This window comes from Rhinolophus sinicus, linkage group LG09 (genome assembly GCF_036562045.2).
Source record: "Rhinolophus sinicus isolate RSC01 linkage group LG09, ASM3656204v1, whole genome shotgun sequence".
NCBI lineage: Eukaryota > Metazoa > Chordata > Mammalia > Chiroptera > Rhinolophidae > Rhinolophus > Rhinolophus sinicus.
Window position 1 is genome coordinate 59039333 of NC_133758.1, and position 16956 is coordinate 59056288.

General features: G+C 39.1%; 1 protein-coding gene and 1 pseudogene across 2 annotated transcripts in view; one reads left to right on the forward strand and one right to left on the reverse strand.

Moving 5' to 3' along the window:
* Nucleotides 1–12962, reverse strand: part of RPN1 (ribophorin I) — a 51701-nt gene extending 38739 nt beyond the window's left edge. The window contains exons 1-2 of one of the 2 annotated variants that reach the window (XM_019717189.2): nt 12828–12962; nt 4217–4304 (exon numbers count right to left, since the gene is read on the reverse strand). In XM_019717189.2, the coding sequence (XP_019572748.1) occupies nt 4217–4219 (3 nt within the window). In that variant the 5' untranslated portion in view covers nt 4220–4304; nt 12828–12962. Of the gene's footprint in view, nt 1–4216; nt 4305–6431; nt 6467–12827 lie in introns of those variants that run through there. The other variant, XM_074340485.1, reaches the window with a different exon arrangement.
* LOC109437765 (heterogeneous nuclear ribonucleoprotein A3) lies at nt 6513–8340 on the forward strand (annotated as a pseudogene).
* Nucleotides 12963–16956: the final 3994 nt, after the last annotated feature.

A 16956-nucleotide genomic window follows, 5' to 3' on the forward strand; every position in this document is an offset into this window, starting at 1 on the left:
TGGAGGATGGAGGGAAGATGGACTTAGGAAGGAAATCACAATATTGTGCCAGGAACAAATTAGCAGCTGTTCAGACTGACAGTTCCAGTATCACAGGAGGGAGATTGTCCCAGTGGGTGCCAGAATGGATACATACTAGCAAGTACCAAGTGCTCCCCGACTTGGCACTAAGCAATGCCCTCCATCCCACTCCCAGGACTTAGCGCAACCTGGGAAAAGAAGAGAAAAAAAACAAATTGACCAAGATTAACTTTCTATCACCCAGAGGAAAAGGGAACTGGAAACAGAAATAAAGATATGTTATACAAGTAAATATACAGAGGGTGCCAAAAAAATGTATACACTTTTTAAGCAAGGGAAAAAAAAACGTATTAAAACCATAACACTCAATATATACCAATAACAAGTCATGTTTGACTTCTGCAATTACAAGAGGTGCTCAAAGTAGTTACCATCAGCATTATTTTAATACAGTGTTTTCCTTTCTTAAAATGTGTATATACTTTTTTGGCACCCTCGGTATTTATACTTCTTGTATACCTGTGTTTGTGGCCTGTACGTCAAGAAATTGTGATGTTTTTGCCCATACGATTCCTTTTAATTAAAAGCCCCAAACCTATTTACTGTTCCCTCTGCTCATTTCTGGTCAGTACATTTAAAATCATCTGAGAACAATTCATGAATCTTACACACACACAGACAATTAACCCCCCTTACCTCTGTGTCCCCTTGAGGGTTGTCTGTGCATCTGCCTTTCTTTATAGGAAAGGGGTACACCTAGGTTCAGTTCATCCTTCTCCATGATGACTCCCAGAGTACGTGGAATGTCACAGGTGCTCAGTAAAAAGGTGTAGAAAAGTGTTTCCACTCAGTTAAGTAAATTTGAGAAATACCACTCTGCACATTAGCAGATCAGTGAAACCTCCGTATTCTCCTATTTTGGAAAGACAGAACTAACCAGATACAGGAAACAAAGTCAAATACTGAGCCCATCAATTACCCACAGAAGAATGGTCAAAACAATTCTTTTCTTTAGACCCCCACATCCCTATTATTATATATATTACTCAAAGCTCCTTTGGTGGCAAATGATAGAAGACCCCCAGCTCAAACCAGGAATGGTAGTATGCAGTATAAACTACTATTACAAAATCTCCAAACAACAATGGATTCAACAAGAAGAATGTTTATTTCTCATGTAAAAAATCGTAAGGAACCCAGGAACCTACATTTTTTTCAATATGATTACTCTCTCATCCTTAACACATGGCTTCCATCTCATGATCCAAGATGGCTGGTCCTGCTTCCTCCATAAAGTCTACAATCCACCTAATGGGAATAAAGGAGGAGAAGAGGAGGGCATGTTCCTTTCCTGTGCTACAGAAGTCTGAAAACTACAGCCTGTAGGCCAACTACCTGCTTCTGTAAATGAAGTCTTATTGGTATACAGTCACACCCACTGACCTCGTATGGTTTATGATTGCTTTCACACTACAAAAACAGAGTTGCATAGTTGGAACAGAGACCATGTGGCTGACAAAACCTAAATTATTTACTATTGGGACCTTTAAAAAAATTATGCCCACTCCCATTCTATCATTATGTAAGATGTTCACACAAGGGAAAGCTGGGTGAAGGATAAAAGGGGCAAACTAGCAGCTGTGCAGACTGATAGTCTGAGAGCAGACAGGAACTCTCTCTACTATTTTTTCAGCTCTTCTCTAAATCCAAAACTCAAAAATAAAAAGATTTTTTAAAAGATGCTTTAAGTGAAAAGCAAGCCACAGAATGGGAGAAGATCATTGGAACATATCCCACAGACAGGAGTCATACCCAAAATATATAAGAAAATACAAATTAATAAGAAAAAGACAGACAGTACAGTAGAAAAATAAGCAGAAGGATTTGACCAGGCACTTCCAAAGGATAAATTATTCAAACGGCCAACAAGGATGAAAAGGCATACAACGTCCTTCATAATGAGGGAAATGCATATTAAAACCATGATAAGATACCATGATATATTCACCAACTGGCAATATTTTTAGTCTCACGATACCAACTGTTGGTGAGTATATAGATCAAGAAGAACTCTCATTCCCTGCTATAAGTTGGAGTAACTACTTGGGAAACAGTTTGGCATGGTCTACCAAAGATATGCATGTCCTATAGCCTAGCAATTCCACTCCTAGACATATACCCTAGAGAAATGTGAGCACATGTGTCCTGGGCTACATAGACAAAAATGTTCATAGAGCTTTGTTCGTAATGATAAAAATTGAAAACATCCTATGTGGTCATCTATCAAGAGATGAAAGGTAAAGACTTCTGTAAATACTGTATGGATAAGACATCAGCAGGAATGGCAAAGTAAGGCTCTCCAAAACTCTCCTCCATAAATGCAATGAGAACACTGGGGAAAATGGTCAAAATCAACATTTTTAGAACTCTGAAAATTAACTGAAAGATTGTAACAACCCAGGGAGGATTTATTCAAGAAAAACAGCTGACTCTCAGGAAGAACAGTGAGTTTGTGGCATTTTAAGTTGACTTACTCTGATTCCACTCTTTCCAGTGTGTGGTAGCACTGAAAACCAATCATGGTAGAAACCAGCCTAGCAGCCTCTGGGGGCAAAGACCAGAGTAGAGCTCCTCCAAAACTCAACTCCCAAATAATTGTCATTATCTGACTGGCTGACAGGTCCCTGGAAAATCCCACTCACAATGTTTGTCTTTATTTTACCTGACTCAGAGCTCATAGGGTATGTTGTTCTCCAGAGACATTTGTTGAAAACCATCAGTGGTGATTTTTAAGCATCACAAATACATGAGGCAATGGGGGTAAACAAGCTGACTGAAAAAACTCGAAAGGAAAAACTGGGGAATGAGATGTTCCCATATTCTTGGGATCTAGAAGGCCACATACAAGTGTAGGGCTGTGCACATGCCCAGGAAATACCTGAGAAGGCTCTAAGCTCTCACTGCGGGCTGTTCCTGATGCTCTGTGGAAACAAAAAGTAACGGATAAGGTGGAACTACAAACTACCTGCAAGAGCATTGAAGGTGTATACTAACAAGCACACAGAACCCCTCAGCAAAGGTTGGGAGATTTAATGGCTCCAGACATTTAAGGAAATCTCTGTTCAATCATTAGTTGACCACCAAACTAAATGATCAGAGAATCTAGTGGCCATACATGACAAAAAATACATACTTTACAGAATTTGTTCCTGGAAGTCATAAAAAAACAAATAGCAGCAACAACAAAAACAACATACCCCGGGAAAAAGGAGATCTGATCTCCAGAGTTGCCACAGGATATTATTTCAAATGTTCAGTTTTCAACAAAAAATTGTGAGACATGTAAAGAAACAAGAAAGTATGGCCATATCGGGGGGAAGGGAGCAGTGAATAGAAACTGTACCTAAGGAAACCAAACATTGGACTTATTAGACAAAGACTTTAAATCAGCTATTTTAAATATATTCGAAGAACTAAAGGAAAATATGTTCAAGTAGGATAAATTCAAAGAGATCCATACCTAGACACATCATAATTAAACTGACAAAAGGCAAATACAAAAAGAGAATCTTGAAAGCAGCAACAGATGGCAGAGGGGGGTTATCACTTTATGAGGGGTGAAATGTCTAATTATTGCATTGTTTTGTAAACCTGAAACTAATTAAAAACAAAAGTTACTGGGCCGGCCCGGTGGCTCAGACAGTTAGAGCTCCATGCTCCTAACTCCGAAGGCTACAGGTTCGATTCCCACATGGGCCAGTGGGCTCTCAACCACAAGGTTGCCAGTTCAATTCCTCGAGTCCCGCAAGGGATAGTGGGTAGAGCCCCCTGCAACTAAGATTGAACAGGGCACCTTGAAATGAGCTGCCGCTGAGCTCCCAGATGGCTCAGTTGGTTGGAGCGCGTCCTCTCAACCACAAGGTTGCTGGTTCGACTCCCGCAAGGGATGGTGGGTTGCACCCCCTGCAACTAGCAACGGAAACTGGACCTGGAGCTGAGCTGAGCCCTCCACAACTAAGACTGAAAGGACAACAACTTGACTTGGAAAAAAGTCCTGGAAGTACACACTGTTCCGCAATAAAGTCCTGTTCCCTTTCCCCAATAAAATCTTTTAAAAAAAAACACAAGTTACTGATGGTCAAAACCAAAAAAAACAAAAAAAAAACCAGAAAGCAGCAAAAGAGGAATAACTTACCATGTACAAGGAATCCCCGATAAGCTTAACAGTTGATTTCTTATCAGAAATCACGGAGGCCAGAAGGCAGTACAATGTCCTCAAAATGCTGAAAAGAAAAGCATTGTCAACCAATAATTCTACATGAACAAAATATCCTTCAAAAATAGAGGAGATGGGTGAAGGATTGACAGCATCAGGAGTTCCATTCACATGCTTCTCCATGAAACTGGTGAAAACTATACAAACACAACAATTTAAAGCCTCTGCAGGGTAGATGGGTGGCTCAGTTGGTTAGAGAGCGAGCTCTGGGCAATGGGGCTGCCGGTTCGATTCCCACATAGGCCAGCGAAATGCGCCCTCCTCAATTAGAATGAAGTCAATGAGCTGCCGCTCAGCGCCCAGCTGGCCAGATGGCTACAAGGTTGCCGTTTCGACTTCCACAAGGGTTGGTGGGTTGCGCCCCCTGCAACTAACAACGGCAACTGGACCTGGAGCTGCATCCTCCACAACCAAGATTGAAAGAACAACAACTTGACTCGGAAAAGTCCCGGAAGAACACACTGTTCCCCAATAAAGTCCTGTTCCCCTTCCCCAATTAAAGAAAAAAAATCTTAAAAAAAAAAAAAAGAAATATCAGCTCTAAATGACACATTAGATGAAATGGACACACAGTAGCACCTCGGTTTTCAAACATCTCCGTTGACGAACATTTCGGTTTATGAATACTGTAAACCCAGAAATAAATGCTTTGGTTTTCAGAAGTCAAACATGTCATGCGGCTTCTGCTAAGTGCAAGATCGGGAGGCCTAGCTGTCAGCTGTTTTCGAACGTTTCAGAATTCTAACAGTCTTCTGGAACGGATTACGTTCGAAAACCGACGTACCACTGCAATTAACATTGACAGAGCACTTCATCCTAGAATATCAGACTATACATTCTTTTCTAGTGTACATGGAACATTCTCAAGGATAGACCATATATTGGTACATAAAACTAGCCTCAGCAAATTTAAGAAGACTGAAATCATACCAAGCATATTCTCTGATCACAAGGCTTTGAAATTGGTTAAAACTGCAAAAAGAAAGCAGAAAAAACAACAAATGTGTGGAGATTGAACAACATACATTTAAAGAATGACTGGGTCAAAGAAGAAATAAGAGGAGAGGTCAAAAGATACACAGAAACAAATGACAAAGAAAATACATCCTACCAAAATTTTTGGGATGCAGTGAAAGCAATTTTAAGAGGGAAATTTGTATCATTACAGGCCTAGGTCAAGAAATAAGAAAAATCCCAGATAATAACCTCATGTTACATCTTAAAGAACTAGAAAAAGAACAAATGAAACCCAAAGTCAACAGCAGGAAGGAACTAATGAAAACCAGAGCAGAACTAAATGAAATAGAGAACAAAAAGACATTAGAATAAATCAACACAAAAATGAGCTGGTTCTTTGAAAAGATTAATAAAATTGACAAACCCTTGGCTAGACTCACTAAGATAAAAAGAGAAAAGACACAAATAAACAAAATCAGAAATGAAAGAGGGGAAATTATCACGGATGCCACAGAAATACAAAGGATCATCCAAGAATACTATGAAGGACTGTATGCCACCAAATTCAATAATCTAGGAGAAATGGACAAGTTCTTAGAAACATATAGCCCTCTTAGGCTGAATCACGAAGAATGGGAAAATCGAAATAGACCAATCACCAGTAAGGAAATTGAATCATTCGTCCGAAACCTCCCCAAAAGCAAAAGTCTAGGACTAGATGGCTTCATTAGTGAATTCTACCAAACATTCAAAGAAGATCTAATACCTGTCTTACTCAAACTCTTCCAAAAAACTGAAGAAGAGACAATACAATATTCCCTAACTCATTTTATGAGGCCAACAATACCCTGATGTCAAAAACCTGATAAGGATAACACAAAAAAGAAAATTACAGACCAACATCTTTGATGGATACAGATGCAAAAATCCTAAACAAAATTCTAGCAAATAAAATGCAACAATGCATTAAAAAGATTATTCATCACAACCAAGTGGGGTTCATCCCAGGGGCACAAGGATGGTTCAATATATGCAAATCGATCGTGATACACTACATAAACAAAATAAAGGACAACATCATATGAGTATATTAATAGATGTAGAAAAAGTGTTTGACAAAATACAACATCCTTTTATGAGTAAAACACTTAATAAAATAGGTATAGAAGGAAAATACCTTAACATAATAAAGGTCATAGGCCTCTTCCTCTAGGTCCCATATTGAACTTGAGTTGGAAGAGGCAAGTCCGGTCTCAAAATGGAGGTAAAACCGCTGACCAGTCGCCCCCAGCCCGACTCCAGCCATCGCCGCCGCCACTGGGGGGGAGGAGGGCCATGATCCAAAGGAACCAGAGCAGTTGAGGAAACTGTTTATTGGTGGTCTGAGCTTTGAAACTACAGATGATAGTTTAAGAGAACATTTTGAGAAATGGGGCACACTCACGGATTGTGTGGTAATGAGAGATCCCCAAACAAAACGTTCCAGGGGCTTTGGTTTTGTTACTTACTCTTGTGTTGAAGAGGTGGATGCAGCGATGTGTGCTCGACCACACAAGGTTGATGGGCACGTAGTAGAACCAAAGTGAGCTGTTTCCAGAGAGGATTCTGTAAAGCCTGGTGCCCATCTAACACTGAAGAAAATTTTTGTTGGTGGTATAAAGAAGATACAGAAGAATATAATTTGAGAGACTACTTTGAAAAGTATGGCAACACTGAAACCATAGAAGTTATGGAAGACAGGCAGAGTAGGAACAAAAGAGGATTTGCTTTTGTAACTTTTGATGATCATGATACAGTTGATAAAATTGTTGTTCAGAAATATCACACTATTAATGGGCATAATTGTGAAGTGAAAAAGGCCCTTTCTAAGTAAGAAATGCAGTCTGCTGGATCACAAAGAGGTCGTGAAGGTGGATCTGGCAACTTTATGGGTTGCAGAGGAAACTTCGGAGGTGGTGGGAGTAACTTTGGCCGCAGTGGAAACTTTGGTGGAAGAGGAGGCTATGGTGGTGGCGGTGGCAGCAGAGGTAGTTATGGAGGAGGTGATGGTGGATATAATGGATTTGGAGGTGATGGTGGCAACTATGGCGGTGGTCCTAGCTATAGCAGTAGAGGAGGCTATGGTGGTGGTGGAGGATATGATGGTTACAATGAAGGGAATTTTGGCGGTAACTATGGTGGTGGTGGGAACTACAATGATTTTGGAAATTATAGTGGACAACAACAATCAAATTATGGACCCATGAAGGGGGGCAGTTTTGGTGGAAGAAGCTCGGGCAGTCCCTATGGTGGTGGTTATGGATCTGGTGGTGGAAGTGGTGGATATGGTAGCAGAAGGTTCTAAAAACTCAGCACAAAAGGGCTATAGTTCTTAGCAGGAGAGAGAGCGAGGAGTTGTCAGGAAAGCTGCAGGTTACTTTGAGACAGTCATCCCAAATACATTAAAGGAACTGTAAAAATCTGCCACATAAGGAACGATGATCCATAGTCAGAAAAGTTACTGCAGCTTAAACAGGAAACCCTTCTTGTTCAGGACTGTCATAGCCACAGTTTGCAAAAAGTGCAGCTATTGATTAATGCAATGTAGTGTCAATTAGGTGTACATTCCTGAGGTCTTTTATCTGTTGTAGCTTTGTCTTTGTCTTTTTTCTTTTCATTACATCAGGTATATTGCCCTGTAAATTGTGGTAGTGGTACCAGGAATAAAAAATTAAGGAATTTTTAACTTTTCAATATTTGTGTAGTTCAGTTTTTCTACATTTTAGTACAGAAACTTTAACAAAATGCAGTTTTGAAGGTGTTTCCTTGTGAGTTAACAAGTAAAGAAGATCATTGTTAATTACTATTTTGTACGAATTTTGCTAAAGTTAACTGTAAAGAAACACCTGCTGACTTGCAGTTAAGGGGAATCTATTCTCCCCATTTCCAAACCATGAAATAAATGGGCTCTGACACATGGAGAGAATAGGTATTTGTATGTTTGCAATGTGTGTTTTAGATAAATAGAATTGGGTATTTAAATTAGCATATTTGTGACTTCAATAGCATTAAGATTTACCTTCAAATGAAAAATCTCAAAATTCAAACAAACAAAAAAAAGTCATATATGACAAACCCTCAGCTAATATCATAATTAACAGTGAAAAACTGAAGCCCTTCGCTCTATATTCAGGAACACAACAGGACTGTCCCCTATCACCGCTGCTTTTCAACATAGTATTGGAAGGAAGTTCTAGCCAGAGCAATCAGGCAAGAGAAAGATATAAAAGGTATCCAAACTGGGAATGAAGAATTGTCACTTTTTGCTGATGACATGATGCTTTATATAGAAAACCCTAAAGACTACACCAAAAAGCTATTCAAAGCAATAAACGAATACAGTCAAGTTGCTGGCTACAAAATCAACGTACAAAAGTCCATTGCATTCGTATATACTAACAATGAAATCTCAGAAAGAGAAATTTAAAAAAAAAATTCCTTTTGCAATTGGAACAAAAAGAATAAAATACCTAGGAATAAACTTAACCAAGGATGTGAAAGACCTATATACTGAAAAATGTATAACATTTTTAAAAGAAATGAAGACACAAAAAAATTGAAAGACATTCCATGTTAATGGATTGGAAGAATCAACACAGTTAAAATGGCCATATTACCCAAAGCAATATACAAGTTTAATGCAATCCCTATCAAACCCCAATGGCATTTTTTAAAGAAATAGAACAAGAAATGATCAGATTTGTATGGAACCACAAAAGACCCCGAATAGCCAAAACATTCCTAAGAAAAAAGAACAATGCTAGAGGTATCACACTCCCTGACTTCACTTTGTACTACAGAGCAACAATAATCAAAACAGTATGTTATTGGCAGAAAAACAGACACACAGATCAATGGAATAGAATAGAGAAATAAACCCCCAGAAATACAGACAGGTAATTTTTGACAAAGAAGCCAAAAACGTACAATGGAGAAAGGACAGCCTCTTCAATAAATGGTGCTGGGAGAATTGGAAACCCACGTGCAAAAGAATGAATTAGACTGCTGTCTGTCACCGTGTCCCAAAATTAATTTAAAATGGATCAAAGGCGTAAACGTAAGACCTGAAACAATAAACTGCATAGAAGAAAACATAGATACTAAACCTATGGACCGTGGGTTCAAAGAGCATTTTAGAATTTGACTCCAAAGGCAAGAGAAGTAAAAGCTAGAATAAATGAATGGGACTATATCAAACTGAAAACTTCTGCACAGCAAAAGAAATCAACAAAATAAAAGAGGCAACCAACCGAATGGTAGAAGACTTTTGTAAACAACGCCTCCAATAAGGGGCTAATATCCAAAATATACAAGGAACGCATACAATTCAACAACAAAAAAATAAACAATTCAATTAAAAGATGGGCAGAACACCTAAAGAGACATTTCCCCAAAGAGGACACACAAATTGCCAATAGACATATGAAAAAATGCTCAACATCACTCATCATCAGAGAAATGCTCAACATCATTAATCATCAGAGAAATGCAAATCAAAACCACAATGAGATATCACCTCACCCGTCAGAATGGCTATCATCAACAAGACAAATAGTAACAAGTGTTGGAGAGGCTGTGGAAAAGGAACCCTCATACACTGTTGGTGAGAATGCAGATTGGTGCAGCTGCTATGGAAGGCAGTGTGGAGGTTCCTCAAAAAAATTAAGAATAGAATTACCATATGACCCAGCAATCCCTCTCCTGGGTATCTACCCAAAAAATCTGAAAAGTTTTATCCAAAAAGACATGTGTGCTCCAATGTTCATTGCAGCTTTATTTATGGTGACCAAGACATGGAAACAACCAGAGTGTTCTTCAATAAATGAATGGATAAAGTTGTGGTATATATACACAGTGGAATACTATTTGGCCATAAGAAAAGATGAAATACAGTAGTACCTTGGTTTTTGAATGTCTCTGTTGACGAACATTTCGGTTTACGAATGCCGTAAATTTTATGGATCTATGGTATCATTAGATAGTAAAATTCATGCTAAATTTGCAGTTTTAGGGGTTGATTTTAGAGGTCTGGAATGGATTAATCCATTTTGCATTACTTTCCATGGGGAAACTGTGCCTCGGTTTTTGAACGTTTCAGAACTTGAATGGTCTTCTGGAACGGATTACGTTAAAAAACCGAGGTACCACTGTAGTACCATTTGCAAGAATATGGATGGATGTCGAGATTATAATGCTAACCGAAATAAGTCAGATAGAAAAAGTAGAGACCATATGATTTCACTGATATGTGGTATATAAAACTGAAAACAACAAAAGAGCAAGACAAAGAAGTGAAGAAACAAAAACTCATAGACACAGACAACAGTTTAGTGGCTAGCAGAGGGTAAGGAGGGAGGGGGGTGGGAGATGAGGGCAAAGGGGATCAAATATATGGTGATGGAAAGAGAACTGACTCTGGGTGGTGAACACACAATGTGATATATATAGATGATGTATTACAGAATTGTACACCTGAAATCTATGTAACTTTACCAACAATTGTCACCCCAATAAACTTTAATAAAAAGAAAAGGTTTGAAGCCAATAACCATAAGACACTAGTAAAAGAAGAACAAACTAACCCAAAGAAAGCAGAGGGAAGGAAATATTATAGATTAGAGCAGAAATTAATGAAATAGAAACACACAAAGAAAATCAATTAAATCAAAAGCTGGTTCGTTGAAAAGATTTTAAAAAACTGAGAAATCTATAGGTAGATTGAACAAGAAAAAAAAGAGAAAGGATGCAAACTACTAGAATCAGAAATGAAAGAGGGGATATTACTACTGACCTCAGACAAACAATTAAGGATTATGTGTTCATTTGTATGCAAACAACATATACATAACCAAATGAGATGGATAAATTCCTAGAAAACACAAACTACCAAAACTGACTCAAGAAGAAATAGACAATCCGAACAGACCTATAATAAGTGAAGTTATTGAATTAGTAATTTTAAAAACTAGCCACAAAGAAAAGCCCAGGAGCAGATAGCTTCACTGGTATATTCTTCCAAACATTAAAGAAGAATTAATACCAATTTTTCACAAATTCTTATCATAAACACAAAAGAAAGAAACACTTCCCAACTCATTTTAGGAGTCCAATATTATCCTGATACCAAAACCAGAGAAAGACATCACAAGAGAAGAAAACTATAGATGTATGCAGATGTTCTCAACAACATATTAGCAAACAAAACCCAGCAACATATAAAAAGAACTACATACCATGGTCAAGTGGACTTTTCCCCAAGAATGTGAAGTTGGTTTAACATCCCAAAAATCAATTAATATAATATGCTATAATAACAGAATAAAAGACAAATTAAGACTTTCCCAAACAAAAACTGAGAGAATTTGTTACTAGCAGACCTGCACTACAAAAAATGCAAAAGGGAATCTTTCAGGTTAAAATGAAATGACCAGACAGTAACTCAATTACAAATGAAAAAATAAAGAGAACCAATAGAGGTAACTACTAGGGTAAATATAAAAGATAACATAAATGTACTTGTTGTTTGTAGCTCTTCTTTCTCATTTATAAGACAACTGCATAAAGCAATAATTATACATATTATGTGGATAAAAATGCAAAGGCCTAATGTTCCTGTTCGTTTTGGTTTGTGTTGTCCAGCACGAATGGCATTCATCACTTTAAGGACAATATTGTGGAATTTCAATCTGTTAGAGAGTCATGGAAAAATAAACTTCCTTATATTGTATCTTCCACGAGGCAGTAACATTTGCGCATTTTCACACGTGGATTAAAAAACCTGTGCATTTCCCAAGGACAGAAACAGCATATTCTCCAGGAACTGGATTCTCACCCAGGATTGTGATGATGCTGATGAAAACTCTGTGACTCATACTTGCCCTTAACTAAGTGTTAAACATATCCCTGTTGAGGCGATAATAACCAGTGTGGAAATTGATAACAGATATGAAGGTATTTTGGAACTTTAAAGAGAGATCTCCTGAACACCTGGAATGATCAAATTTCCAGAAACTGAAAACTATCCTGATGGAATTGGAGGTGGTCTGATTGATGGTTTGAAGCAGGTACAGCAGGTAATGTTATCTAAAGATTCCTCAAATCACTATTTGCAACTTCTTAGGAAGTTGGTAGTATGGATCTTGGGAAGTGTGAGTACCAAAGATGTTTAGTCCTCCTCCTTCCTGACAAGTAGGAGCCCTCCATGGGAGGCCAAGCTGCCAACTCCTGAGACAGAGCCAGGAAAGCTTCCCAGGGACTGCCCAACCTCAGTCAAGTTCCTGAGAGCGAATAGCCAGGTGCTACCAAGCACCATCACCACCAGCCACAGGTCAGGGACAAGGCTGTGTGGTCTGGCTTCTTGGGAGAAGAAACTAATATAGTTAACAACCAGGCACTGTAACCTGAAAACTCAATCCTCGCAACAATTTCCCACATTATTGTCATCGCATTTTACAGGAACGGGGGGAGGAACTTCTAATCCCATCTCTGCCAGGGTTTAGCATGGTGGACAAGAAAAGTGAGTCTGTTTTCTCACCTGTAAATGGTAACAGTACATGCCTCACCCGGTGGTGGAGAGATTTAACAGACCACGCAGGGACCCTTAACAAACACTGGATTCATTCCCGGGTTTCCCATCCCGACGTTCCGCCACGCCCCATCCCTATGCGCAGGCTCAGATCCCAAACCCAGCCTCGCCCCAGCTTGGCGTTCACCGCCGGGACCCGGACGACCACAAAAACCCGCCCAAGCCGACCCGGAAGCAGAATCTCCAAGTCAAAGCAGGCGTCGCTGCTTGGGCCCCACCGCCAGAGGGAGAGAGAGTCGCCTATGTTGGCTCGCACCTCCCTTGTCACGTGAGCAAGCCAGTTCCGCAAATGGAGGGGTTTGCCGTACGGATGGCTGCTTCCTTTGTGGTGGAAAGGAACGCTGAGAGGCTTTCCCGTTTCTCGTCAACGCGGTGACCTGAAGGAAGTAATTGCAACACAGGCTTCTCGTAAACGATGGCTGGCGCGGAGTTAACAGGTATTTTTCTTGACGTGGTAGGTGTCCAGAAGTATAAGATGGCGGCACCCACTGCGGGCGCTGATGGAGACGGGGAAAATGGAAGTTTGTGTGCTTGAGATTGCCCGCCCCTCGGCCGGCCCCGCCCTCAGCGTAGGGTGGGGCTGGGCTATAGGGTACACGGGGGAAAGGTGAGAGCCGCATCTGCGTCCTCGCTATCCAGGCTCTTCCCAGCGCCAGTTGGGGTTAGGGATACCTCATTGTACCTAATTAAGGAGTTTTCCGTCTTGACGATTTAGAGAGGTGGGCAGAATGGGAATTCCTAGTACGTTCAGATCGACTCATGTAGACAAAAAGACTTTCTCCTATATTGAGCCACGAGACCAGAGAATGATAAGGTGAAATAAATGAGAATCCATTCTTTTAGAGGAATAACGTCATTGCTAGAAAGAGCAAAGCAGCAGTTTATATACTAATGTGGAACCAACTCCAAGATACATTAAGTGAAAGAAAGCAAAGTGCAGAAAAATGTGTTATCGATATGCCATGGTTCGCGTTTTTCTTTTCTTTCTTTTTTTATTTTTAATGCTCCACATAGGTAAAGATATATATGAGCTTGTAAAGGCATAACATATCTCTGGAAGGACTGAGACACTGGTAACCGTAATTGCCTAGTCTAAAGAAGAGGAATTAAAATGAAACGATGGGAAATGGGGATGGGAGGAAAAACAAGTTTTGCAAATATTTGTTACATGATTTAAAGGTTATGTAATAGAGGGAGAATAGTACATTTAGAAAAACGGGGGCTTTTGTTCAGCTGGAACCAGGACATTTAATAAAGATTCATGAGATTCAACTTGTAAGGATAAAATTTTGAGGGTCAGTACTGTAGAACTTGCTGTAAAGGATCCAAATCCATGTTTCAACTGGTACCCTCTTGAAATTAGCTGTTTTTTTGGGGGGGGCATAAGAGGGTTTGGTTTTTTTTGGGGGGGTCATTGATGGGAGGAGGGGAAACAGAGTTTGGACTGGCAAATAGAAGGCACTTACAAGCTATCTGTTGGATTAATGAATGCCTTTCTGCTACAAGCGCACATATGAGGTATGCCAGTTAAATTTGCGAACTCATCCTAGATGTAAGTACTACATGCCTCATTGCTGAATATCGCTACAGTCACTTTCAAAGTACTCCCGTTGGGAAGCTATGCACCGACGCCAGCACCTATCCATCCTTCAAAGCAATTTTGGAACTCATTTTCTGGAATGGCCATCAGAGTTGTCATCTTATTACCCTTGATGTCCTGAATGTCATCAAAATGTCTTTCTTTCAATATTTCCTTTGTCTTTGGGTAAAGAAAGAAGTCATTGGGGGCCTGATCAGGTGAGTAAGGAGGGTGCTCCAATACAGTTTACTGGCTAAAAACTCCCTCATAGATAGAGCCGTGTGAGCTGGTGCATTGTCATGATGCAAGAGCCATGAATTTTTGGCAAAAAGTTCAGGTTGTCTTAACTTTTTCACACAGCCTTTTCAACACTTCCAAATAGTAAACTTGGTTAACTGTTTGTCCAGTTGGTACAAATTCGTAATGAATAATGCCTCTGATATAAAAAAAAGTTTAGCAACATCTTTGCAACAATTTCACAAACTTAATTGTCAGACCTCATATTCTCAGTGGCTTCTTTTATTGCTGGTAGATCTTCCTATGTTTTTAGGGTTGTTACCATGGAAAACAATGGTAGCATTGAATTAGAATTCAAACCAAGTTCTGCCTTAAAATCATCCAGAAATGTGTTTCTAATGCTAAAAAAAATAAAATAGTAGCAGTTGCAGAATTGGTATTGATCTTGGGAATCATATTTGAATGTGAAAGAAGTATCAATCCTCCTTCATGAAGCAGCTGACCATTACTGAGCCTTTACTAGTGTGTCAGTCACTGACAAGTCAATACTCTTACACATACCTGGGTTACTGGATGTATTACGTGTGGTAATGTAATTAGAGTTTAGCCAAGTTCCTAACGTACTAAATCCTCAGTAAATATTAGCAATTATTATTTTGAGTCAACCCTGAGTTGCTTCATATAGTACATTTTTACCTCTGAGACCTTAGGGGGGCTTTAAAAATATGCTAGTTGCTGTAGGGATCATATTATTTTTATCATCTTAGAGGCCATGTGGAACAATGGAAGGAACTTAACTTTTTATTGCGTATCCTTGAGTAAGTTAACCTTTCAGGACTTTAATCTCTTCATGAGTAAGACAAAAATCACAAAACCTCTCTCATGGAGTCACTGTGAAAATAGTAATTAGGAATAATGTACATAAAGCACTTGATGCAGGACATACTGTAGACACTCAATAAATGGTCTCTAATTTGGTAATATTTCAACCTCAGAGTTAAGGAACGAATACTGCACTCAGAGGCAGGAGAATTCTGGTCAAGGGGCTGGAGCAAGTGACAACAGGATGATAGTTAATAGAGGAAGCCTACAAGAAGTTGGAGTGATGGCAGATCCACTGGCTTCAGGGCCTCAGGCTTCCTATCTCCATTTGGAAAATGGCGAGGCCTCCACACCAGGGGGTTATGGTCTGCAAGCCATTTCCAGAGATGCCCCGTTGCCAACAATCTCCTGCACTATTTCAGCTCACAGTTACCTCTTTGGAGCATCTGTCCATATGTCTCAGAAACATTAGCCACTGTTTCTGAGGCTCATTCATCCATTCATCATGCTTTAGTATTTAATATGAAGCACCTACTGCATATGTTTAAATTTATTTTTAGTTTTTAATTGTGGTAAAATACACATAGCATAAAATTTACCATCTTAATCTTTTTTAAGTGTATAGTTCAGTGACATTAAATATATTCACATTATTATGTTACCAATCTCCAAAAGTCATTCATCTCATAAAAAGATGAAACTCTGTAACCATTAAACAATACATCTTCATTCTGCCCTCCCCACCCCCCAGCCCCTTGCAACCACCATTCTACTTTTTGTCTCTACTTTAGAGACTTCATATAAGTAGCACCATATAGTATTTATCTTTTTCTGACTGGCTTATTTTACTTAACCATAATATCCTCAAAGTTCATGCATGTTGTAACATATGTCAGAATTTCCTTCCTTCTAGAGGCTGCTGAATATTCCATTGTATGGATAGACCACATTTTTTTTTTTTATCTAGTCATCCATCAACGGCCATTTGGGTTGCCTCCACCTTTTGGCCATTGTAAATAATGCTTTTCTGTACATGGGGAATACATATTTTAATATGAAGAAATACCAATGGGATTCTAGAGAGCAGAGTATGTTTTGTATACTTACATTTCACGAAGTAATTCAGAATCATTTTTAAAAATGCCGTATTATCATGCTATTTACAATGTCACTAGAAAATTGTTAAAGTATAGTTAGTCATTGTGCATTATCGGCCGTGACATGGCCCAGTAATGGGACAACCGGTTTAAAGTTCTATGACAACTGCGGTTTTCCTTTCTGTCCTGTCATTGGGTTTGGAGGATTTCATGGTCCATCTTATTGAGAAATGATGTCAAAAATTTAAGGAATAAGTAGATGCACAAAGATAGGGATCAGAAAAAGACATCTTTAAAAAAAAATTATAAGGTGAAATATTGGAAGCACTTGACTAAGGCCTAA